Source organism: Arachis stenosperma, chromosome 1 (genome assembly GCF_014773155.1).
Source record: "Arachis stenosperma cultivar V10309 chromosome 1, arast.V10309.gnm1.PFL2, whole genome shotgun sequence".
NCBI lineage: Eukaryota > Viridiplantae > Streptophyta > Magnoliopsida > Fabales > Fabaceae > Arachis > Arachis stenosperma.
The window spans coordinates 126411446-126435977 of NC_080377.1; the positions used below are offsets into that span (position 1 = coordinate 126411446).

A 24532-nucleotide genomic window follows, 5' to 3' on the forward strand; every position below is an offset into this window, starting at 1 on the left:
TTTGGTACTCTGTTATTCTTGTGCTAAGTTGTTAGTATTTATAAAGCTATAGTTAGGATTTGCCAATTATAGAAAATGTAATTTAGAGACATGTGTAGGTTAGAAACATGGAAGTACGTTCTTCAAGGCTGCGTTTGTTTTTAGAGATAAGACAGAACATGACACTAAGACGGAGACAATAGGACGGAGACACTAAAAATCATCCTTTGTGTATTGTGTTTGGATACAATGGACAAGACACTAATATAATGTCTAGTATTATGTTTGAATACACATGGATAAGACTAAAATATTATATAAAATGACTAAAATAGTCCTGTGATTCTAAATTTTCTACATCAAATACAAATTAATTTAATAAAAAAATGAGAGTGCATAGGAATACAGACAGAACTTGAAAAAAATATTTGAAGAGGCAAAAAATTTTAATAAAAAATATATTAGTATTTATATTAAAATAAAATTTATAAATATAATTATTTTATTTTTAAATTTATTATTAATACGTAGGAATACATTTGGTTAAGATTAACAAAAAAATAAATTTGAGTTTGATTAATAAAAAATTTTGTTTAGGTTAATAAGCCAAATTAATTTTAAATAAAAAATTAGTTTAAAAAAAATCCATTTTTACATGAAAAAAAGTTTTTGCACATAAAAATATATTTTTATTTAGAAAATTAATTTTTTTAATAAAAAAATGATTTTTTTAAATTATATAAAATCAATTACAATTTATAACTTATTTTTTAACATTTTAAAAGATCAATTTCACTTTTGATAATATTTATCTTTCAAAAGTTTTAAGATTAATTATTTTTGTTATTATTTTTATTATAAATTAAATAATATAATACAAGGTTAAAATAGTATTGAAGTAAAAACGATAAAAAAAATAATTATCTATCTCAATAAAAGTTTCTACAGAAAAGAGAGAGAAAAAAGATAGAAAAAGCAGGAAGAAGAAAGTACCTCTATGAGAACAACGCAATAGAAAAAATAAGAAGGGGGTAATAATGATATAATAAAAAATATCCATGGACAAAAAGGAAAACAAAATTTATAAAAAAGTCCGTGTCCACTCTTTCAAATTCCGTGTCCATTATGGCAGCGTTTGGTTTGAGAGACATAGACACAGTGGTACACGGTGACACATGTCTGCTGTTTGGTTTGGTGAGACACAGATTTTCGAAGGACACGGATGGACACGGAGACATTAAATTTGTGTACCTCCAATTTGGTGAGACACTAAGACGCAACTTGTGAGACACTAATTTTTTACTCTTTTACCCTTATTAAAATTTAAAAATTTGTCCTCTTATCTCCTCAAACCTTTCTTTTTTCTCTTCCTCTTTTAGATTCTATAACTAAATTTATCTTTCTATTTTCTTCAAAAAAAAATTGTCTTTCGTAAAAGAGTGGACACAAAAGTATAAAAACTGTCTCGGAAATAATATGTACAGTGTCCATGTCTCTGCTTCCAAACATTTTTTAAATAAGTGTTGTCCGTGTCTCCGTGTCCTGCCTCTGAAAACAAACGTTACCCAGTAGAAATAGCTGTACTTAGATGAAAATATTTGCTAAACTTTAATGTATTGTGTACCATGTTAAGCTAGTCTAATTACTAAAAAAAAGAGATAAAATCCAGTAACCCAGAAATTTAGAATATTTTATTCGTAAGGCTAAATTCTTCTTTTTTTTTCATTCTTCAGAGGCCTCGTCTCCTACCGTTCCGGCGAGTGACCCATACTCTTCCTCCAATCGATGCCATCATCCCGTATCTGGCTGAGGCCGGATTCGGCGACACGGTGCTCCTCAGGAATTTTACTTTTGACAACTCCTTTATTTCAGCAATCGTGGAGCGATACTGTCCAGAGACGCACACGTTTCATCTCCCGTGGGGTGAGGTCACTATCACCCTGCAGGACGTGTCGTACCACCTAGGCCTATGCGCACACGTAACCCCATCGGGGGTGCCTCCGTGACTTTGGTAGGTGGTACCAGATGGAGACGTGGGCGTTGGTGGAGCAGTTACTCGGTGCCAGGCCTCCCGTGGCAGCACAGCAAGCTGCGCAGAGGAAGGAGTCCTTCACGCTGAAGTTTGTGTGGCTGCCGGATCGTGTCCGCCAGATGCCCTCCGACAGACGATCCCGAGACCTCTGAGAGTACGCCAGGTGCTATATTATATTACTGATCGGAAGGTATTTGATGACCGACAAGTCCAACAATCTGGTGCACCTTCGTTGGCTACCGCTGCTCCAGAACTTTGAGGAGTATAGGGCATTTTTGTGGGGCTCGACTGTGCTGGCTTGGACGTATCGGTCACTTTGTTCGGCGACACAGCAAGGCGTCACGGATATCGCGGCTGCATTCCGTTTTTGATGTCCTGGATCTATCAGAAATTTTTTTAGTAGTATCCACCAAATGGAAGGGTCTATCGGTATCTTCTGGCCGCGAGGTGCGAAATGTTTATTTATGTATTTGAATTAAATAATTTTGTCAATTTTTTTGACAATGCATGTATCTCGTTTACCGTGTAAATGAGATAAATTTATCTTGTTTACACTATAAACAAAATACATGCATTGTCATCTCGTTTACAGTGTAAATGAAATAAGATAAGAAAATTTAAATTGGTAAATACTTTTAAAATTATTTATTTTAATAAATATTATATTTATTTTATTTATTAAAAGAAAAAATCTGAAGATGAATAGAATATTTTTTGAATTTTAGTGTGAGTAAGATGCAGTGAAAAGAAAAAAAATAAATTATTAATTTACAATAATATAGATGATACAGATGATTAAAAACCAAATTATTATTTAAAGAAAGGATATGTCGTAGCAGGATGCACAAATTTTGTTGTGTATCTCCAAGAAAGAATGAAAAATTCTTAAAAAAAAAAACAAGTGCAGCCAACTACTATTTAAGGAGTTGTCTGTAGTTTAAGTCCTGCTGCAAAGATTGAGAATAGGGTAAAAAACATAAACAAGTCAAGGATAGAATAATTTGACACAAATAAGTTAAAATAAAATTTGATTCATCAATCAACCAAAGCATATTTAAATGTAGTTCGAATTTATCTATTTTAAACTTATTTTTCACGTAATTCGAATCATATAGATTCAAATTACACATTGATACCCAAAGCCACATAATTCGAATTCAACTGATTCGAATTACGCAGAAACATGTAATTCGAATCAAGCTGATTCGAACTCCTCTCATGCACGCCATGCAACATAATTCGAAGTGGCTTAATTCGAATTACTCCAAGTGTATTTCGAATAAGACTGGTTCGAATTACTCCAAGTGCCAATTATGTAATTCGAATGATGTTGATTCGAATTACACATTGTACAATAAGATATTAAAAAAAATATTATATAATATAAAAAAAATATACTAAAAAAAAGTATAAAACAAGATTATAACAAATTAATTTTAGTATAAAATTATTAAATATAAATTAATTTTAACTCCTATTAATACATTGAATTAAAAATAACATATAAAAATGTACTTGTATTTATTAAATTTTAATAACATATAAAAATTTAATGACTTTTTAAATATTCTTTTTATAATAGGAGTACATTTTTATATACTTTAAATACTTTATAAAAAGAATATTTAAATATTTTATAAAAATATTATTTAATAAAGTGTGGTGTATATTTATCGTACAAAAATAAAGTGTTGTGCCAATATAATAACATTATAATATTTTAAATCAATTTTTTCTAGGATTTTAGATTAAAAGCAGCACATGGAAAAGCATTATTGGTGTTTTAAAGCTAACTTAATTAAAAAACATAGAATTATATTTTTTAGGATTTTATGTACATAATTAGGCTAATTTTTTTTAATATTGATCAAAGATGTGTGTTACACTATGTTATTTAGTTTTAGGTAAATTTTACTCTACTATAATTTTTTTTTTACTTTTCAGAAGACACAAATTTAAAAAATTTTATAAATTAATTTAAAAGAAAATATCATTGATGTCTTATAAAATTTTTATTGACTTTGGTGTTAGATCTTGTAATTAGGGTGGTATTTTGATTCATGGTATTTTCTTTAGATTTGTAGAGATGTTTTATTTTTTATTATTATTTTTTAAGAAATTGCCTAAATAAAGATATATATTTCATCTTTTGTTAAAGATATTTTTAAGGCAATGTACTTAAATAAATTAAATGAGAAAAATCTTCATAAATTGTAGTAATTAAGTATGATTTATGGCTAGTAATTTTCCTTCATAATTCGTGGTGAGCAGCCACTGTTTATGTGAACAAATCCAAAATCGTTGTTAGTTTTCACGATTTACATAGTAAACAAAACAGGATACTCACGTAAGGAAATTCCATTTGTTGCAATCAAGTAAAGGTTTTTTTCATTTAATTTATTTAAGTACATTGCCCATATTTTTATGTTTCATTTTAATTAATTTTTGTATAATTTATTCGGTGTTTCTCGTCACTTATTATTAAATTTTTCAAAAGATTTTTTTTTCAAAAATAATAAAAAATATTTAATTTAAACTAAAACAAAAAAATAATATATTAACTATTAGATTTTTTTTAAATTATTTATATAAAAAAATATGCCACCCACATCAATTTATATATATATATATATATATATATATATATATATATAAAATTTTTAAAATAGAATTTATCAAATTATATCGAAACAAGCTCAAGCCTCTTAAAATTTTTACAAATAAAAAATAACTAATTTATATATATTCGTGCGATATATAAAATAATTACTATATTATTTTTATATCATAGATTAAAATTTACTAATTTAAATTTATTTTCATTTTTAAAATAAGCATTAGAAATAAATAAATTTTTTATAACTAGATGTAGTATAACAAAATATATATAATATTAATTAGTTTTTTAAGAAATTTTAAAAAAATAGTTTCTTTCTAATAAAGTATTATTAGAAAATTAACATTATAAAAGCTAATTTCAACCAATATGATATAATAGGTTATTAAATATATTTAATACAAAATACATTGAATATAAATTTTTATTGAGTTTAAATTTTAAATAATTTTTAATTGATATTCGAATATTTTTATTGTAAAGAGTTAGAATATTTTAACATCATTTTTTCGTATCTTTTTAATTGAGTCTTTGATTTTTTAAATTATAAACCTTATTTATAATTAAGAATAATATTTTAACACCATCAATTAATCACACATACAAAGATACCAGAAAAGTTCTATTGTCATAATTATAATCTAATTTTATAAGCAATACAATGAAACTATATATAAGTAATATAACTAAATTTTATCTATATCTATAGTCACATTTCATAAATAATATAATCAAATTATATTTATGTTTATAATTAAAATATGAATAAAAATACAGAAAATTATTATGATGGTTAATTTTTTTCGTTCATAATTTTTTTTATTATTTTTGTTGTGAAAAATTTAATTATTTTAATAGTTAATTATTTTTTAAAAAAGATAATTGAATAACACAAAAAAAATATTTAGAGTAATTTATTTATAGGGTAAAAAATCCAAATAAGCCAGGCTAAGAAACATATTACCCAAATCAGCCAAAATAAAAATTTTCTCAGCATTCAACCAAAGATCACTTTAATGTAATTCGAATCAATATAATTCGAACTACTATTGCAAGTAATTCGAATCAACTAGCTTCGAATTAAGAGCATAGAAATTTGCATGTAATTCGAATCAAGTTCTTTCGAATTACAATAGCATATTTCGAATCAAATCGATTCAAATTAGTAGGGAAAAATGAGTTAAACATAATTTGATATATGTCGATTCGAATTAGTAAGAAAAATAAATCAAACCTTAAAGTCTTTTTCTTATAATTAAGCCAATTATTATCAGGAGGGATCTAATTGAAAAAAAATTGGTACATAGACCCAATTAAAAGAAAAAAAAAAGTAAACCGACCTAATTAAAAATTTTGCAAAACTATAAGGACCAACAGAATAATTAAACCTTTTAAATACTCTTTTTATAATAGGAGTACATTTTTATATACTTTAAATACTTTATAAAAAGAATATTTAATAAATATGTTATTAAAAAAGTATTTAAAATGTTGTTAAATATTTATATATTATTAAAAGGGTAAAAAATCCAAATAAGCCAGACCGAGAAACATATTACCCAAATCAGCCAAAATAAAAATTTGTTCAGCATTCAACCAAAGATCACTTTAATGTAATTCGAATCAATATAATTCGAACTACTATTGTAAGTAATTCGAATCAACTAGTTTCGAATTAAGAGCATAGAAATTTGCATGTAATTCGAATCAAGTTCTCTCGAATTACAATAGCATAATTCGAATCAAATCGATTCGAATTAGTAGGGAAAAACGAGTTAAACATAATTCGATATATGTCGATTCGAATTAGTAAGAAAAATAAATCAAATCTTAAAGTCTTTTTTTATAGTTGCTAACATGGATAGCCCAACGCTGTGTCCCTGTCCCATATACTAATATACCTTCCATTAGTTTGAATAATAAAACTTATTTTGAACATAATAATAATAATAATAATAATAATAATAATAATAATAATAATAATAATAATAATAATAATAATAATAATAATAATGACAAGATTTCTTTAAAATATTAATGAATTATCAATTCGAATTCTATACAATACACTTTTGTCCAATTTTAATAGTTTATAAATATTTTTTAATAAATTTTTTTAATAATTTATTTAAATTATACTACAAAAAATATTTTATTCTATGCAAAACAATTTAAAAAAATGGCTTAAAAAATGTTAGGAGTACTATAAAAATTTGTAATGTTCTAATAACTTAGGTACTCAAATTTTAAGTAAATTACTCTACATAGTCATTAATAATTTAGAAATTAAAGAAAATATTTTATTCCATACAAAACAATTAAAAATATATTTCATTTATTTTTCCACACATATTTCCTGTCATTATGTTGCCATTGGAATCCTCGTATATTTCTAATTTCTCAACCTAACCTTCACAAATTCTAACACAATCTTCATATAATTTTACTTGAGATATGTGTTTCATTTTTTGTGATTTGTATAAGTGAGTCAATATATATAAATGGGTAATAAACGTATCAGCATAAGTTTTATTACTGACTAATGATAACTCTATTTATATTAATATAGAGAGTAAATCAAATAAATATTTAAATTATTGGTTTCTAAAATTTGAAAAAAAATATTCTTCGTTATAAATATGTTTATTATATTTTTTTAATTTTTAAAAGCTGTTTTACCAAACACACTTATAATACTTGTGCTTATTAAAAAATATTTATGAGCTATTAAAAATAGACAGAAGTATATTGTATGGAATTCAAATTGATAACTCATTAATATTTTAAAAAAATTTTATTATTATTATTATTATTATTATTATTATTATTATTATTTTGTTCAAAATAAGTTTTATTATTCAAACTAATGGAAGGTATATCAGTATATGGGACAGGGACACAGCGTTGGGCTATCCATGTTAGCAACTATAAGAAAAAGACTTTAAGGTTTGATTTATTTTTCTTACTAATTCGAATCGACATATATCGAATTATGTGTAACTCGTTTTTCCCTACTAATTCGAATCGATTTGATTCGAATTATGCTATTGTAATTCGAGAGAACTTGATTCGAATTACATGCAAATTTCTATGCTCTTAATTCGAAGCTAGTTTATTCGAATTACTTGCAATTATAGTTCGAATTATATTGATTCGAATTACATTAAAGTGATCTTTGGTTGAATGCTGAAAAAAATATTATTTTGGCTGATTTGGGTAATATGTTTCTCAGCCTGGCTTATTTGAGTTTTTTACCCTTATTTATATGTGATTAACGAATAATTGAATAATTATATACGGTAAAAAATTATTATTATTAAAAAATAAAATTAAAATTTATTTTAAAATTAAAAATCATGTTTTTTTTTAATTTATCTACGAGTAATTTTATAAGTATTTTATGATGAATAATAATATTAAACTCGTACTAAAATTTATTCTAGTAAATTTATTTTAATTTTGCTAAACGTTAAATAAACTATTGAAAGGAATTTTGTTTTCTTTATTAGAGGAGAATGATAAACTTCTATACTTTCATTATGTTATGACAATAATTTAGCCCTGTTATTTTTTAATGTGCATAATAATAATAATAATAATAATAATAATAATAATAATAATAATAATAATAATAAAAAACAAGTATGTCACAGTAAAAAAAGAAGTACGTCACCAAATAATTTATCATTCAAATTATATATGAATCAAATTGATAATAGGAGGATTAATACAAAAAAATCGATAACAAGACTAGGAACTTACAAAACCTTTCTTAGGTTTACAGAAAAAATATTTATATTTGTGTGATATATAAAACAATTATCATATTATTATTATTATTATTATTATTATTATTATTATTATTATTATATGTGTGTGTGGGGGCAAAAGAAGTCCAACTAATTTAAAATAAAATTTTCTTTTAATATTTGATTAAATTATTTTTGTATTTATTAGTATTCTTTTTTTTTGAAACTTCCTCTTAGTTAAAAATATAATCATTATAATTTTTTTAATAATTATTATTAGGGGTGTTTACAGATCGAATATGTCTAAAATTTCGATCCAATCTGCACTAAACTCATTAGATCAAATTTGATATCCGCACTTTTTATGTTTGAATCAGATGTCAAATATATCCATAAAATAAAAAATATTAAAAAATTTTATTTTTATAAAAAAAGTCAATAATTTTTTATTTACTTTTTTAAACATATTTACTTCTATCTGATTAAAGTATGGATCAAATTCGATTCAATCCGTTCATCTTACAAATCAGATCATATCCACAAATTACAAATTAGATACGAATAAATACTGTGGATATATATATATATATATATATATATATATATATATATATATATATATATATGTATGTATGTATGTATGTATGTATGTATATTATCTGATCTATGAACACTACTAACTACTGCTATAGGTTCATTGCTGCAAAAGTATGCTTTTTTTTATTATAAACCATTATTAGATCTTAATTATCATTAAAACAACTTAATTGTCAACAAAAAGATAATACTTATTGGTATCTGAAATTACGTTTGTGTTTCAATATAATTTTAAAAGTTTTGCTTTACTCAATTTAGACTTCCAACTTAGCAGTTATGACTCACATTGGTTCCTGGTCTTATTTTTGTCACAGTCTCACAGAATCGTTAACGGCATGCTGAGACGGACTAACGACTGCTACGTTGTACGTTTTAGCGACGATTTGATGCAACAATTGAAATTTTTTTCACCTTAATTTTTTTTTCAACAAAACACTTAAAACCCTAATATAAGTCACGGATACTTAAATTAGAAAATCAAACTAAGTAAATTGAAACTTTAAAAATCATAATAAAACTCGAATATAACTTCAGAACAGAACTTTAACTTATGTAGTGATTAATTTAAATGAGAATAAAATAAATCAAAATTCAACATAATTTTTATCAATATTTTTAAATTCAAAATTTCTATACCAAAATTAAATAGGATTTCTCTTTAAATTAAAAATTTAATGAAATAGTGACTTTAATTATCTTAACCAATGTCCTAATTAATTACTTTTATGTCTTAAAAAAACTGTATATGAAAAAAATTAATTAATTTGTCTATTTTAATAAATAATTATTTGACTAAAATGATAGAAACTATATTTTTAGAATTTTTTAAAAATTTATTAATATTATATATATTTTGTTACACTACATCTAGTTATAAAAATTTTATTTATTTCTAATGCTTATATTAAAAATAAAAATATATTTAAATTAGTGAATTTTAATCTATAATGTACTAATAATATAGTAATTGTTTTATATATTACACAAATATAAATTAATTATTTTTAATTTGTAAAAATTTTAAGAGGCTTGAGCCTTATATATATATATATTGATGAGCGTGATTTTAAAAAAAATCTAATAGTTAATCTATTACCTTTTTTGTTTTAGTCCAAATTAAATATTTTTTTATTATTTTTAGAAAGAAAATCTTTTGAAGAATTTAATAATACGTGATGAGGAACACCAAATAAATTATACAAAAACTAATTAAAACATAATATAAAAATATCTTTAACAAAAGATAAAATACGCGTCTTTATTTGAGTGGTCCCTATTTTTTATGGCAATGTCAAAAAAGATTCTGATCGATAATTAAATATTTTTGTGGTTTTTTTTTCTATTTTAGGTTGAGCCTGTAATTTAGCTATCGAAAAAAATTGTGAAGTTATGATATTATAAGCTTCTTTTCTAAAGTAAATAGTCAAATAAATTCTTAAAAGATGATTTATTCTTTAAATTGGTTTTTAAATTTTTTTAATTAAATTTATCTTTAAAATTTTTTAAATTAATTATGTTAGTCATTTCATCATTTTCATTACTAACCGCGTTAGAGTTAAAAAAATGATTTTTTTCGTTTATAAAATAAAATAATTAATTATTTTCCCAAAAAAGATTTTTCAGCTTTATATTCAGGAATATGATTTTTTTGTTGGATTAAGAGCAAGTTCTCCACACCCCCCGCAAACTCTATAATTTATATAGAGTTCGTCGTCCCCCCTCGAGCGAACTCTATGATGAGTTCGGCAGACTATATATAACGGTGGAACCAATTTTGTTTGTCCCTTTCCTCCTTTATTCTCTCTTCCAAATTTTTTCTGTTACTCTTTTCTGTTTTTTCGACATCCGTAAAGTTTAGCGTAGGCGATTTTCTCAGTTCCACGTTAGTAAATAATAGTCTATTTTTTTATCTTAATTAGAATTATTTGGTTTACTGTTTACATGTTAGATAAAATTATTAGGTATAGATCGTTTGTTAGTTAGAATAACAGATTTATTGTTTACATGTTAGTTAGTTAGACGTATTTTTAAGTGTTGTTATATTAGGTAGATTATTTTATGTCACTATTTTTTAGTATAATGATTGTGTATTGTCTATCAACATATTAAAGAATATATGAAAGTATATTATTAGATAATTTAGTCAGAGGTATTAGATTGCATTATGAATTAGAAGGTAATTAGTGGAATAATCAATTAGGTTAAGTTAGATGAGAAAGAAACGTGAGTAATAAAATTTAGAGTGGAGTTAGTTATAAATTAATTAGTTATATGACGACGTTAGTTAAATAGTGTAAGCTTAAAATTAGTAGGTGTATAAGCTATTTGTCATTTAGTTTATTTTTTAATAATATAGTGTGTGATTTATTTTACTGGATTGTGTTTCGATGGAGCAGCAGTTATTGGGTTATGAGCATGAGATTTATAGATTGGATCACGCTGAGCACATCGTTGGGAGGCTTGACCGAGTGGTATTTTGTGACTTTTTTTATTGTATTGAATAAAAAGTGAACTTGCTATTGTATTTATTCACAATATTCTTTTTTATTAAATTTTTTTCGTTTGGTAGGCGCCTCAAATCTTGCGCACCAGACAGAATTTGATGACAAGGCCGCCGGAGCAGATTAGGCCATATCTGAGACGAGTTGAATTTGAGTCCATCGCATATATGGTTGTGTTCGAGCATGATTGGTCTCTTGCCTCGGCGTTGAAAGAGAGGTGGAGGCTTGAGTCCCATACATTTTATTTACCGTGCGGGGAGATGACTATCACCCTACAGGACGTGGCCTATCAGTTGGGACTCAGGATTGACAGTGATCCTGTCAGTGGATGCATAGGTGGGTGGGCGCAGCACCATTAAGGACGGACCATTGAGGAGTTGTGTGATCAGATTCTGGGTGTTATTCCAGGCCTATAGGACAGACAGTCACAGACAAAGTGGACTGTGAAGCTCACTTGGTTCCACAACACGGTTTGTGGAGAGCTAGAGCAGGATGTCACAAAGGAGCGCCTGATGAGGTATACAAGAGGATACATCATACAGTTGATCGGTGGTATCCTCTTCCCCGATGCATCTGACTCTCGGGTCCATATCAGGTGGCTTCTCCTGCTAGAGGACATTGATGCGTGTGGCCGCTTGTCGTGGGGTTCGGCTGTGCTGGCATGGTAGTACCGCCAGAAGTGCCGGGCCACAGATCATGGTCAACACAACTTGGGAGGATGCGTCAGCTTGATTCTTTCTTGGGACTACCACCGTATTCTGTTAGTACGGCCCGATGGCTTTGATGCTCGTCGCTTTTCCCTGGTCAAGAGGTACTATAAACATTTACCAAAGTTATTCCAATCATTATTAAGTTGTTTATTAATAATAAAGGATAAAATATTATTGTTGTTGGTTGTATAGGTGGGTTCAGTACCGGCCGGACAATGCCACAGGCGAGAGCAGGCTGAGGCAGTACAGGCGTATGCTGAACGGGATAGGGATGCTGAATGTAAGTTATTAATGTTTAATTTTAAGAAATTAATGTTTAGTTAACTTTTGTACATGTTTCATATGATTATCTGAATGTCGTCGTGCATCTGTGTTCTGTGAATAGGTTGAATGGACTCCATATGCTGACCCGCAGCTGGTTGGGATTGTTCCATCGGCGATAGCAGAGGTAGATGCCTCGGCGGCGGTTGTATGTCCACTGCTTTGCTTCGCTATCGTCGAGTGGCATCAGGTGGACCGGGTAGTTCGTCAGTTCGGTGGCCTGTAGCACATTCCCACTCGGCCACTAAAAATTGACGACATGCACAGGCTGGATGGGAGATTCGGTTGCGGCGAGTGGTTCTCACAGCTACTTGGTGGTTGGCATGAGATGTGGGATGCTCGGGCCGACCATCGTCTGCCGATATATCATTATATAGACCTGCGTCCGTCCCTCCCGTATATGATATGGTACCTGCAGTGGGTGCACACAGAGTTATTCGGTCTGGGTGACCAGCACTTAGTCCCTGCTGGGGTGGTCCTAGAGGACCTGCCTATACATCATCCACTTACTCCAGACCTGCATCAGTCAGACAATGGTCACCTGCCAGAGCTCAGGCCAGCTGCCGGAGCAGGGAGAGGTAGGGGATGGGGGCGAGCCAAGGGGAGAGGCAGACGCAGCGGAGGGCGCGAGAGGCATGATCCCGACGAGGTTTCCCGCCAGAGAGACCCTGTCAGCCGGCCAGCTCACGGTGCCGAGGATGCAGGCCAGAAGGTGGGATCAGTGTCAGGACCCGTGCCTGGTGACTACTTGTCTTTGAGGTTGCCTGGGTCACATCATTCGGAGACCGGGACCAGTCATCAGGGCTCGCAGCCAGAGGCGAGCGTTCATTTTGACATTGGCACGTAGTTTCAGATACCTTTCAGCCCATCAAACCTCGGACCACAACTTGATTACCAGCCCATATTGGATACGCAAGACATGATTGATGTCACGTTGATGGTGCCAAACTGGATGACGGGCGCTCTGCAGGGCAGTGAGAACGGATTTGGAGATATATTGACGATGCCACAGCAGACCCAGCCATTCTCACAGATGCATACTATACCACCTTAGTCTGCATACTTGCCACGCCATGTTGATACTGATCAGTCTAGCGTGTCATCCTCCACTGCAGATTATGCGACGATGAGGGATCAAATGAGTACTCCAGCGCCTGGCCCGGTCCCTCCACTTGGTCGTGGTCGGCAAGATGTCAGACCACCTCCCTGTGGCACAAGTGGGTGTCTCGATCCTAGGCCCCATGGACAGCATGCTGGCCCACATAGTGGGAGGAGAGCGCAAGGTCAGTAGCATCTAGTTCTTTATGATTATTGTATGAAACTAATGTACAAAATGTCATTTCTTTGTTATACAACTTTTATAAATAGATAACTTATGATGAATACAGTGTTTATGTTTGATATTATATATCACTGTGTTATATATCACGGTGGAAGACAACTTTTTTAATGACCAATAACATTGTAGTTCATGCACTGAAATAATTTATTTAACAACATATAACATTATAGTTCATGCATACATTAATTTATTTAAAACAACTACAACTATCATCGACTAGAAGATGCCCCTCCACCACCAAGAGCGGTGCAAGTCCTCCGCGTGTGCCTACTTTGGCGACACAATCCGCACTGCTTCTCCCCGTTATGCTTAACGTCATCCATGTTGTTACGAATTCTGGAGCTCACGGGCCGACCTCTCTGCACTCTCATCGTCTGATGTTTGGGATGGATTCTGGGACCGTCATACGATGGCCAGTCATCTTCATGTCCTATCGGTCGAAACTCTGATCTGTAAATATTAAAGACCGATTCCATGTGGTACACAGGGTGAACAAACCGCTTCCAATCAAGTCTTGCATGAGAGCAAGCTGCAAGCACGTGACGACAATGAATATGAAGAGCCTGAAAATACCCACAATCACACTTGCGCTCATCAAGCAGCACCTGATAATTTTGTTGCCTGGATCCCGGAACTGCCGCTAACTCTTCAACCGTGAAGTTTGTCTTGGACTGATCAAACTGGTAAACATTCATAGTGTTCACGTGCTTCAAGTTGAATTCTATGGCCATCATTAATGTCTGTGAGAATTCAGCACTGACCTAAAGTTGGGCCAGTGCCTCAGAAACCTTCCTTGCAAAAAGTTCACCCAAACGAAAATAATTTGACTTGACAAGAGCCGTGATTGGCAAATTGCAGAAACCCGTTATAACAGCAATAATGCATTCAGAGATATTGGTCGTCATGTGACCAAATCGACGTCCCTCATCAGCATACTGTGCCCACTGTGACCGTGGCATTTCTTCAAGCCAGTTTGTAATAACTACATTTTTGCCCCTCAGATGGCCATAATAATGAGCGAACTCACAATGCGACTTCGAGTACGCTGCATTAATAAGAACCTTCTTCAAGTCTTTGTTCCAAAAGTGGGTCATGAAGTTGGCTGCAATGTGTCTTGTACAAAACGCTTGGAAGGCATGAGGCGATTTTCATAAACTCCCTTCGGCATTCAGTGCTCCATCAATGGACTTGTATCTATCTGAAATCACTAACACCCCTGGTTGTGATGTAACATGCACTCGTAAGTACGAAAGAAAGAATGACCACGCCTCCTTTGTCTCACCCTCAACAACTGCAAATGCAACGGGCAGAATGTTTGCATTGCCGTCTTGCGCTATGGCCATCAACAAAGTTCCACCATATTTACCATATATGTGGGTGCATCAATAGAGATAAGTGACTTACAATGCTTGAAGGCCTCAACACACAGTGAAAACGTCCAAAAGACTTGATGAAAAATCACTGTTGGTGGATGCAGCCTAGGGCTATGTCACTAGTTGCACCCAAGTACCTAAATGGACATACATTTGTCGACTTTTTGTACACGGCTGAATTATTTAATAGCGAATAACTAAACCAAAAATAAATCTTACCTGACAAGTACATCTGCATAGCGAATAACCAATGAGAAAGCTCGTTGTATGACTCCTCCTAATCGTCATATATTCTAGCGATGACTCTCTATTTTGCAAGCCAAACCTTTCTGTAGGACACATTGTAACCAAAGTGATTCTCCACACCTCCTTGTAAAACCCTGATGCTGATTGTTGGATTGGCTTTGACCATCGTGAAAATGTGTTGTGCAATCACTTTCGAATCCAACCAATGATGATCTTGCCCCCATCGAAGTTTGCATGCAAGTATGAGGACCAGTGTATCTCCTAGCCTCCCACCTTTCTTGCTTTCGGTAATACGAAATGAGTATACTCCAATTACAACTGGGTCCGAACTGGATACATCATGCATTGTACCTCCAATGGTCACTCTCTACTATTTTGTACTCTATATCCCTCCTGATACTGTACTGCTTAACTGCCAACATGACTTCTTCCTTGTTCTCAAATTGCTGTCCAACCTCAAACTCATTGCTTGGGTCTTCTTCAGAACCTCCTTGGGTAAACGACCAATCCGAAGTCATTGCATCGAGATTCAACCTAGTGAAATGATCCGGCCAGTCATATGGTCGAGAAATGGAAGGCTGTGTCAGAGCAATCTGTGTGTCACCGTAGTAGTTCATCTCCTCTTCCTTGTCACCATCATCAGGGATTTCGGGTGGTTCTTCGTCAGCATCGTCTCCATCATCCGGGTTGACTTCATACTGCTCTATCATCGGATCTTTGATAGCAGAACCGTCATGACTTTCAAGACCGTCATCCATTAAGTCAACGTTACGAACTTCAACATTAGACCCCTCCTAACTACCCTCAGGTGGCCTATTTAGATCCACCATCGTCCTTCTGATAGTTCGTCTAATAACTCCACTAGTCGAACTATCATCGACAGTATCCGCAGATGATCCTCGGCCGCCAAAGCCAACAAGAAACACGTATAATTCTAATAGATGAATATTGGTCCATCGGTTGTGCCACGACCTTATAAGCCGTAAGTCCTCATCGTCACGCAACCGGTACCTAATTCAAAACAATAGAAATATCGCTCACAACGATGGTCTGATAAATATACTAGTAACATAGACAAAGACAACACAGCTATAACATACCTTTTATAAAACAAATTACCATCTAACTCGATCGGATATCTGTAGTAAAAAATTTTTACCCTTTTAGATTCTTGCTATCTGAGGGCATGCAATATCACATTCTTCAAAGCTGTTAAACTGTTGACTTCCAATGTCATATACGTAATTATCGGTTGGCCCAATCTAAAGACAATTGAACCTTCTTCATCATACACTATTTCACCATAATAATGAATGAATAACAATGGAGTTTTCGACATCGTTGTGACACTGTTAACAGTGAAGAAGAAAGCAATTATAGAAATTGTGGCTGGTTGATCTCTAATAGGCCTGCTTTTATCTCCTAACTCATCATAGAGTTCGCCGGAGGTGCGACAAACTTGCTCTTAATCCCAAAAAAAAAATTGTATTCCTGAATATAAAGTTGGAAAATCTTTTCTAGGGAAATAATTAATTATTCTATTTTATAAACGAAAAAATCTGTTAAAAAATATTAGAGTTTAATTATATATAAATGAATTAATCTCCAGGTATAAGTTTTACAAGTTTTGAAATTTACTTACTCCTAAAACGTGCTTCTTATGGCACGTATGTTTCACGCTCCTCCTTAATAGATTTTTCAATCAACGCTCGCACATTCTTCTTCTTCTTATTCATTATCGTCGTCATCAACACCACCTCTTCCTCCTCCTCCTCTTTCTCTTTCTTTTTTCATTGGATTTTTTCTCTTTCTTTCTTTTTCTCTTTTCCTCTATCATCGGTTATCTCGTTGTTGAATATAATGAATAATCAAGTTCAGATTGTCAATTGAAGCAGAACAAAATTGATTATTATTTTTGAATCCAATCAAGTGGCTGGCTGAGGTGTGGTTTAATTCAGAAGAAAAAAATGTAGTATTAGAGGAAACATTTTTCTGTATTTGCAGCAAATTTGGGTGTAACATGAAGCTATTTAGGTGTAAAACGAAGATATTTGGGTGTATTTTTATTCTGATAAGTTTTGCATAATTCAAAATTTTTTTTCTCTTTCTCCCCTCATCTTCTGCTGCTGCTTTTTTTTCATCATCACCACCATCTTCTTCTTATTCATCTTTTCCTTTTTGTTTTACCTTCTCAAGTTTCTTCTTGTTTTACTCTCTTAACAAGAATAAAAATAAAAAAATCAAACAAAGAAGAAGAAGAAACACATAATGCTGCAAAATTACTTGGAAGATGATGAACTTATATTCATTTAACTAAAAGAAAGAAAGAAATAATGGAAAGAAGAAGAAGAAAAAAATGCAGCATTAGAGAAAATATTTTTCTGTACAAAAATGCTATTTGTACACCAAAATCAGCCACTAATGTATTTGTGTATAAATACATGTGTGTTTTAATTTATTTTTAATGTATATTTGTATTCCAGTATGTATTTTATACTGGTGGCTGACTTTGGTGGTTGATTTTAATGTACACGTAGCATAACTTATTTCTGTATTTGCAATAAATTTGGGTGTAAAACGAAGATATTTGGGTGTATTTTTATTCTGAAAAGTTCTGTATAATTCAGAACTCTTTCTCTTCATCCTCCGCATCTTCTTATTTCATATTTTCATAATTCTTTTTGGAAAAAAAATTAAACAAAGAAAAAAAATATATAATATTGTAAAATCGAAAGAAGAAGGAGGAGAAACACAAAGAAGAAGGAGAAGAAGAAGAAAGAAGATGAGGAGGAGAAACGCGAAGAAAAAATGACAGTTGTGATTATTTTCATTGAGGAAGAAGAAAAAGAGTCATTCATAATAGTAAAGGAGCGCTTTAAAAACGTGATGTGCGTGTTAACACGTTTTTGTAAGTGAGCATAACTTCTGTTGGATTTGACCCAACTTATAAGATTTATAAGTAAAAAAAAATTTATATACATAACATAATAACACAAAGAAGAAGGAGAAGAAGAAGAAAGATGAGGAGGAGAAAGCGAAGAAAAAATGACAGTTGTGATTATTTTCATTGAGGAAGAAGAAAAAGAGTCATCATAATAGTAAAGGAGCGCTTTAAAAACGTGATGTGCGTGTTAACACGTTTTTGTAAGTGAGCATAACTTCTGTTGGATTTGACCCAACTTATAAGATTTATAAGTAAAAAAAAATTTATATACATAACATAATTTTTTATATATATATATATATATATATATATATATATATATATATATATATATATAGCTGGTAAGATTTGTTCGACACTTGAAGTCGACTTTATCCACTGTAAATCAAATTGTCAACATGCTCTAACCAAATTAAAGTGATGAGTTAGATACTTATAAATATGAGTTGTGTTATCACCTTTATTTACCCCATTGATTTTTAATAACTTGTTACCAGTTTTACATGATATTTGCTTTCATTATATGAATTTATTTGCTCTCGGTATGATTCGTTTTATATAATATTTTACATTAAATTTTAAATTATTTAATATTTTTTTAACTTCTTTTATAGTTAAAAATAATTCATTTTATTTAGCTACGAAAATCTAAAATTTATTCTTTTTAATATTATATTTAAAAACTAACTGATCTCATATAATACTGTAACTTCTTTAAATATTAAAAGATTTCTTAAAATATATAATTATTACAACATAACTTTGTTTCTTTCAATAAATTTTAGATTATTAAATTGTTTTAAGAATGATCAACAATATAATATAAAAATAGTTTGAATTAATTTTAAAAAATATTTATTTTTTAAAATATATTATTTTAAGAAGTTTTATTTCATATTTATATAAATTTTTTAAAATACATTCTATTATCAAAAATAATTTTAATTTTATTTAAATAAAAAAATTAATTATTAATTATTTATTGATTATTAAAAATTATAAAAAAAAAAAATAAAATATAAAATTTATATTAAAATTTAATAATTATAATAAATATATTATTTATATATTATTTAATTTTAATTATTTAAATTAAATTAATGACTATAAATATATTTTTACATTCCGACAAAATGCATTTCATATATAGCTAGATAGATAGATAGATAGATAGATGAGTAATTACTAATTAGGCAACAAAGATAAATATGTTGTTTCGGAGTCTTTTCGTGTAATTAACTCTTTCGTATTGGTCAAGACGTTAAGTAATTTACGAGTTAATTGACTTTTGTTTTACGTTAAAATATTTTGTACTTTAATCTAGGGAGAAGGGAAAAGTTAAAAATGTGTGAATAAAATTAATAAAAGTTTATTCATGCATTGAGCTGTTGAAAGAAAGACGTCAAGTAATTTACGAGTTAATTGACTTTTGTTTTACGTTAAAATATTTTGTACTTTAATCTAGGGAGAAGGGAAAAGTTTAATATGTGTGAATAAAATTAATAAAAGTTTATTCATGCATTGACCTCTTGAAATAAGAAGAAGAGTAAAGAATCAATAGATTTTTAACTTTTTTTTGTGGATATTTTTGTTTTTGAAAATTAAAAAATATTGTTAAGTTTTTGACGTTTTTAAAAATTGGACGGATCAGTTTTTCCGTTCAAATGCCTCCGTTAGACTTAACAGAAAAATCTGACGTGACTCTCATAATACTTTTCACGCGTACGCGTCGCCATGAATTCTCCATTTTACAGTAAATTCTCCATTTTGCATGTTTTTTTTCCATTTCTTTCAAGTCATTTTTACTTTCAAAACTTTAAATCACTCAAACAAATATATCAAGGCATTGAATAGGAGAAAAGCAAATTAAATTTAGTAATTTAGGGTGTATTTAAGATTCACATTAGGGAAAAGAGAAGTCTGTTTGAGTGTCTTCAACATCCCATTTTTATGTTTGGCAACTTTGTAAAACTCTGAACGCAGAATTGCTTTCACCTATGAACGTATGTGAAGCAAAAAATTCTAGCTTCTGTGTTTACGTTAGAAAAGGTTGATTTTAGTTGATAAATTAGATGAAAAATTCATTCCTTTTTTTACCAACTCTACCATTTCTTTTCTTCTATAAAAATGATGCAAGTAATCATATCATTTTTGTTGTATTTTTTTTCATATGACAACTATTGTTATATTTTTTCTTCTAATGTTATATTTTTATTGCACTTTTTTATTCATATGACAACTATTGTTAATATAAATTTTTATTTTTATTAATTTTTATGATATTTTTATTATTTTTTGTTTATATAAATTCTTTTTTTATCCTTTATTATACTATATTCATGTTGTGTATAAATTTTTTATTATTTTTATTTGGTTTTATTCATATAAACTTTATTTACTTATTATAACTTTTTGTTCATATAATATATGGTGTTGGTTGTAATTATTATATATTATGTTTGTATAATTTTTTTTTTTGTTTTTATTGTACTTCTCACTGTACTTTATTTTTGTTTTTATTATACACTAATGATAAGTAATAAAAGAGTCATAAATAATAAAAATTTATAGTCTAAAATGATATTAAATTAAAGAGTACTAACGGTAGCCAGGCGACATGCACGCGTGACACACGCATACGCGTGACAAGACTTTTCCGCTGAGTCTAACGGAGACATTTGGATGGAGGGATTGATCCGTCCAATTTTTAAGGACGTCAAGGACTTAAAAATATTTTTCAATGGTTAGGGACAAAAATATCCGCAAAAAAAAAGTTCAGAGACCTATTTATCCTTTACTCTAAGAAGAATATCAGAAGATGATCAAAATTTATTATTTTTTAATTATTAATTAGTTATTAATATTTAAATATATAAAATAAATATACTAATAAATTAGTAAACTAAAAGAATTCGATTAATAGGATATTTAAAAATTCTTTAGAATTCAATTTCTATAAAAATTGAATTCAATTTTAGTGTTTGAAACAAAAATAATTAAATTAGGTTAGATGAAATTTAATTTAATTTTATTGATTTTTCTCAAAATCAATTTCAATTCAAATAAGTCCAATTTAGAATTATATTTCATTGGAGTTTTACTTAAAACTTAAAATTCTAAAATATCCTTATAATCTGATAGAGAATACTTAAAACCAATTTAGATTAATTAGTATCGTTCATATTTATATAAAATATCTGTATATTAATTATAGGATTGCATGCTTTTATTACTTTGATTCTTCTATCTCCTATATATATCCTTATGTATTGTACTTTTTTCACAGACTGAATGATATAATCTTCAGATAACTCTCTTGTTTCTAATATGGTATCAAGAGCATATATTCTTTTTTTCTCCATGAAAATTCATAAATAGTCCTCTTATTTTTCTTTTCCGACAGTGCCTTTTTGCCTTTGTTTTTTTATCTTCTCCTGACGCTTTGGTTCGTCACCGCTGCCACTGTCTTGTTCGTCTCTTTGTCAAGATTCCAACGCCACTAGACTCAGCGCCTGTTGCCATTGGACGTGCCCTCATGCGCCACCTGAAGACCGATGTCAACTTGAAGTTCTCCTCTCTCCAGACGCCTCCAGCGCCGTCGGATCAACGCCCAAATTAGTTGCGCGTCAAGCCACATGTCGAACCCAGCAAGCACACAGATTCGCTCCAGCTCGCATCTAACCCGACCTGGCCTGCCTCTCTGACCCGCTTGCCAGCTTCCTGTCTGTGTCAACGTTGTCGCGTCTCCTTCCTCTTGTCACGCGTTGCCATGTGTCCTACTCTGATGACGTGGCATCTGACGTAGCAGCTGATGTGTTAGACAGTGAGACCTTCCCTAAGGTTTTTTGGTGAGCTCTTTTCGATTCTTCTGTTTGTTTTCTCATTTTTGTCCCTGGATTTGCAGTCTTCTCTCCTCTTTTTGTTCCTTGTATCTACTATTATGGAAAACTCAGCTGTGTCTGCTTCTGTTGTTGCTGCTACTACTAAATCTACCACCTCTGCTCTTCTCAACCCTTCTTCTGTCTCTCTATCTGATATTGCATCTCTTCTTAAGCATCTTATTTCCTTTTACAGTCCTGTTGCTTTTTCGACTCCTCTAGGTAATTCTAAATTGTATTTTGACCCCAGTTTCTTTAATCACATGTCTCCTTTTTCTCATTTTTTTCATCTTTGTCTACCACTACAAATTCACCTTTTGTCAATACTGTTAATGGTTCCCTCTTGCACGTGACACACAAGGGTTCTATTTCCGAGTCAACTCTTAATCTCCCTAATACTTCTTATATTCCGAAATTGAACATTAATATTATTTCTGTTAGTCAAATTGTTGATCTCGATTTTGATGTTAATTTCTCTCTTTCTGGGTGTCATATACAGGATCGTTAGATAGGACAAATCATCGGGACTGGATGTAAGGTCGGAAGTTTGTTTGAATCCGAGAATCTTCATATTCCTTCTGTGTGAAATCTCTATGCTACTTCTTCTCCATCTATCCTTCAGTTGTGGCATCACCATCTTGCTCACAGCTCCTTGGAAAAATTGCATCCTCTTGTGTCTAAGAGTGTTTTGGGTCAAATTAATAATGATTCTTTTGATTGTATTTCTTATCAAACTGCCAAACAACTTGCTTTATCTTTTCACAATAATTCACCTCTTGCTTACTCTTTGTTTGATCTTATCCACTCTAATGTTTGGAGCCCCGCTCCCACCGCTTCTATAGGAGGAGCTCAATACTTTGCCATTTTCATTAATTATTATTCACGCTTTACTTGGGTTTATTTGATGAATAATCCGTCTAATTGTCATGAGCTACCTCAAATTTATATTAACTTTGTCACTATGATTAAAACTCAGGTTTCCAAGGTTATAAAGGTTTTACGACGCGATAATGCTATGGAATACCGTGATTCCAAAATTTTAACCTTTCTTTGAGAACAGGGTACTTTGTCTGAGTTTTTTTGCCTGGTACATCTCAACAAAATGGACAAGATGAACGCAAATCCAGTCACATTCTTGACTCTGTTCGTGCAATGCTTCTTTCTTCTTCGTGTCCTGAGCGTACTTGGGGTGAAGCTATTTTTACTACTGTTCATGTTATCAATAGACTTCCTTCTTATGTCCTTGGTAACGTTACTCCCTTTGAGCATCTTTATCATACCTCTGCAGATTATAGTTCTCTTTGAGTTTTCGATTGTGTCTGTTTTGTTCTTCTTCAACCTCATAAACATAGTAAACTTAAACCTCGGGCTCGCATGTATTGTTTCCTTAGTTATGGCACTGAAGACAAGGGTTATCGTTGTTGGGATCCTCTATCTAAATGTATTTGTATATCTCGTCATGTTGTCTTCCGGGAGCATCACATGTTTTCTGGGTTCTCCTCCTTTGTGTCCATTCTTCCTACTTAGTCACATTTTTTCACAAACCCCAATGTTGATCTTTTTTTAGTGATGATTCTACAGGTTCTATCTCGAGTCAACCTATAATGCCTCTTACTCTTCCACCTTCTCTATCTCCCAATGATTCCAGACCGGATGATGATCCTGCTTCTACCGTCATGCTTCCTCCTTCCACTCGTTTTGTTAGGGTAAGGAATCCACCTCTTCATCTTCTTGATTATCATTATTTTTCTACTATTCTTCATCAACATGAACCAAAGTCTTTTAGAGAAGCCTCCACAAATCCAAATTAGCGGTAAGCAATGCAGGAAGAAATCCAAGCACTTGAAAAAGCACACACTTGGAATTTGGTTGATCCCCCTTCTGATCAGGAAGTTGTGGATAGTAGATGGTATACAAGATCAAGACTCCCTTTGATAGTTCTATTGACCGTTATAAGGCACAATTGGCTGCTCAAGATTGTACGCAAGAGTATGGTATTGACTATGAAAAGACTTTTACTCCTGTTACTCGTCTCACAACTGTTTGAGTTTTTCTTGCCATTGTTGCGATAAAAAAATAGTCTCTCAGTCAGATGGACGTGAAGAATGCATTTCTTAATGAGAATTTGAAAAAGAAGATCTATATGAAACCACCTCCGGGTTATCCTTGTCCTTCTAGCAAAGTCTGTCTCTTTCGCAAGACACTTTATGGTCTTAAGCAAGCTCCTCGTGAATGGTTTGACA

The 24532-nt window shown here is 30.8% G+C and overlaps 3 protein-coding genes across 3 annotated transcripts; 2 read left to right on the forward strand and 1 right to left on the reverse strand.

Moving 5' to 3' along the window:
* Positions 1-1104: 1104 nt before the first annotated feature.
* On the forward strand, positions 1105-2382 carry LOC130934241 (serine/threonine-protein phosphatase 7 long form homolog). The gene is made up of 4 exons (XM_057863831.1): positions 1105-1173; positions 1713-1907; positions 2005-2099; positions 2202-2382. The coding sequence occupies exons 1-4, from the start codon at positions 1105-1107 to the stop codon at positions 2380-2382; spliced, it is 540 nt and encodes a 179-aa protein (XP_057719814.1).
* Positions 2383-11361: 8979 nt separating this feature from the next.
* On the forward strand, positions 11362-12732 carry LOC130934251 (serine/threonine-protein phosphatase 7 long form homolog). Its single transcript, XM_057863840.1, has 5 exons — positions 11362-11445; positions 11544-11795; positions 11892-12139; positions 12378-12465; positions 12571-12732. Exons 1-5 carry the CDS (start codon positions 11362-11364, stop codon positions 12730-12732), a joined length of 834 nt encoding a protein of 277 aa, XP_057719823.1.
* A 1325-nt stretch (positions 12733-14057) lies between these two features.
* On the reverse strand, positions 14058-14579 carry LOC130934258 (uncharacterized). The gene has a single exon (XM_057863845.1). It carries the CDS (start codon positions 14577-14579, stop codon positions 14058-14060), a length of 522 nt encoding a protein of 173 aa, XP_057719828.1.
* Positions 14580-24532: the final 9953 nt, after the last annotated feature.

Excerpts from the sequence above, each read along its gene's own strand:
- LOC130934241 (XM_057863831.1), top strand. The coding sequence starts at position 1,105 with ATGGCAGCGTTTGGTTTGAGAGACATAGACACAGTGGTACACGGTGAC. Across the intron at positions 1,908-2,004 it reads TTCATCTCCCGTGGGGTGAG|ATGGAGACGTGGGCGTTGGT; the intron begins GTCACTATCACC and ends AGGTGGTACCAG. Across the intron at positions 2,100-2,201 it reads AAGGAGTCCTTCACGCTGAA|GTATTTGATGACCGACAAGT; the intron begins GTTTGTGTGGCT and ends ACTGATCGGAAG.
- LOC130934251 (XM_057863840.1), top strand. The coding sequence starts at position 11,362 with ATGGAGCAGCAGTTATTGGGTTATGAGCATGAGATTTATAGATTGGAT. Across the intron at positions 11,446-11,543 it reads TTGGGAGGCTTGACCGAGTG|GCGCCTCAAATCTTGCGCAC; the intron begins GTATTTTGTGAC and ends TTCGTTTGGTAG. Across the intron at positions 12,140-12,377 it reads GGTTCGGCTGTGCTGGCATG|GTGGGTTCAGTACCGGCCGG; the intron begins GTAGTACCGCCA and ends TTGGTTGTATAG.
- LOC130934258 (XM_057863845.1), bottom strand. The coding sequence starts at position 14,579 with ATGGCCATAGAATTCAACTTGAAGCACGTGAACACTATGAATGTTTAC.